General features: G+C 31.5%; 2 protein-coding genes across 2 annotated transcripts in view; both read right to left on the bottom strand.

The window, feature by feature from the left end:
• Window positions 1-1,184, bottom strand: part of LOC106879003 (zinc finger protein OZF) — an 8,045-nt gene extending 6,861 nt beyond the window's left edge. The window contains exon 1 of the mRNA XM_052977818.1: window positions 580-1,184. The gene's annotated coding sequence lies outside the window, so the exon portion shown is untranslated. The remainder of the gene's footprint in view (window positions 1-579) is intronic.
• Window positions 1-1,246, bottom strand: part of LOC106879011 (zinc finger protein 62) — a 13,163-nt gene that overhangs the window by 4,615 nt on the left and 7,302 nt on the right. The window contains exon 4 of the mRNA XM_052977817.1: window positions 200-241. Coding sequence (XP_052833777.1) covers window positions 200-241 — 42 coding nt within the window. The remainder of the gene's footprint in view (window positions 1-199; window positions 242-1,246) is intronic.

The raw sequence follows: 1,246 nt of genomic DNA, 5'->3' as shown, positions 1-1,246 counted from the left end.
ACACACACACACAGAATATGTCTGTCCAGTTTTGTTAGAATGACTAATTAATCTTCTCATAAACATTCAAGTCAGTGAAGAAGAGACCTGCTGCTGCTTATTACAAATTGTCTCGGCTCCAAAGAACTATTTCACTGTAAGACACCAAAGATTCGTTATATGAAGAACATTTTCTTTTAGTCTTTAAAAGATGATGTACCTCGATGCAACCAATTCTTTGATGTCAATGTCATTTGATATTCTGAAAGAAGAAAGAAATTACAGAGTAAGACAGAGAAGATAGTTAACCGTTTAAAGCAGAAATTATCCAGCCCAAATATTTTACCTGCACATACCTGGCCTCTCACACCTAGCCTACAATGTCTTTCTCAAAATAAACAATCACATCTTCAAAATCTCAAAGCTACAAGGAAATGATTGATTAATTCAAACCAATGTGAATAATTGAGCATTATATTTGACAGGGTAATCTGAAGGGTAAAATTTTTAAATATGAGAAAATACCGTTTTTTTCTATTCTTTTGCGACGTGGAACATCGAGAGAGAAAATTTCGCTAAAATGTGTATATAGTATCTTACCTGTTATCGATATAAAATCCAGTGTTTTCGGTGAGATCGTTTAAATTACAATAAACGTCCTTCCAATAACTCAAAAGACAAATCATAACATGGTATTTTCGTTGTATGAAATTTTGTTTTGATAACAAAGAAATTTTTAAAAAAGAGACTCGGAAACGGAAACGACGAAACGAATTAAGTCTTGCTGTCTGTCTGTCACTATGTGTGTGTGTGTGTATATATATATATATCGTGAAATGAATCAAATATCCGAAAAAGAAGCACACTCTAAAGAAGGGGTTCTCAACTATTTTTTAAATCTATGAACCATTTTGATAATCATTTAGATTTAGTGCACGCCTTAACCATTCGGTGCTTAAAAACTTGTTCAAAATTCCTAATTTGTTTTCCCATAGATTGATTTGTAAATGTTTAATTATATAAAGCGTTAGAGAAAGAAACTTGTTTCTTACAATACATAACAATACCTTTATGTAAAGCAAAAATTTTTCAAATAACCTTAAAATACTATTTTGGATCGCAATTTACTATTTTATTATGTAGACCCCCAAGAATCTTATACGGACGTGCAGGGGCCAAATTGACTCCGCTTGAGAATCAGTGTTTTAAAGAATAGAGCAGTAATGTTTTACATACACAGAAATAAATATATTCTTTTATTCTGTTA

Source organism: Octopus bimaculoides, chromosome 29, assembly GCF_001194135.2.
Source record: "Octopus bimaculoides isolate UCB-OBI-ISO-001 chromosome 29, ASM119413v2, whole genome shotgun sequence".
NCBI lineage: Eukaryota > Metazoa > Mollusca > Cephalopoda > Octopoda > Octopodidae > Octopus > Octopus bimaculoides.
This window is presented reverse-complemented; position numbering and strand designations above follow the sequence as displayed.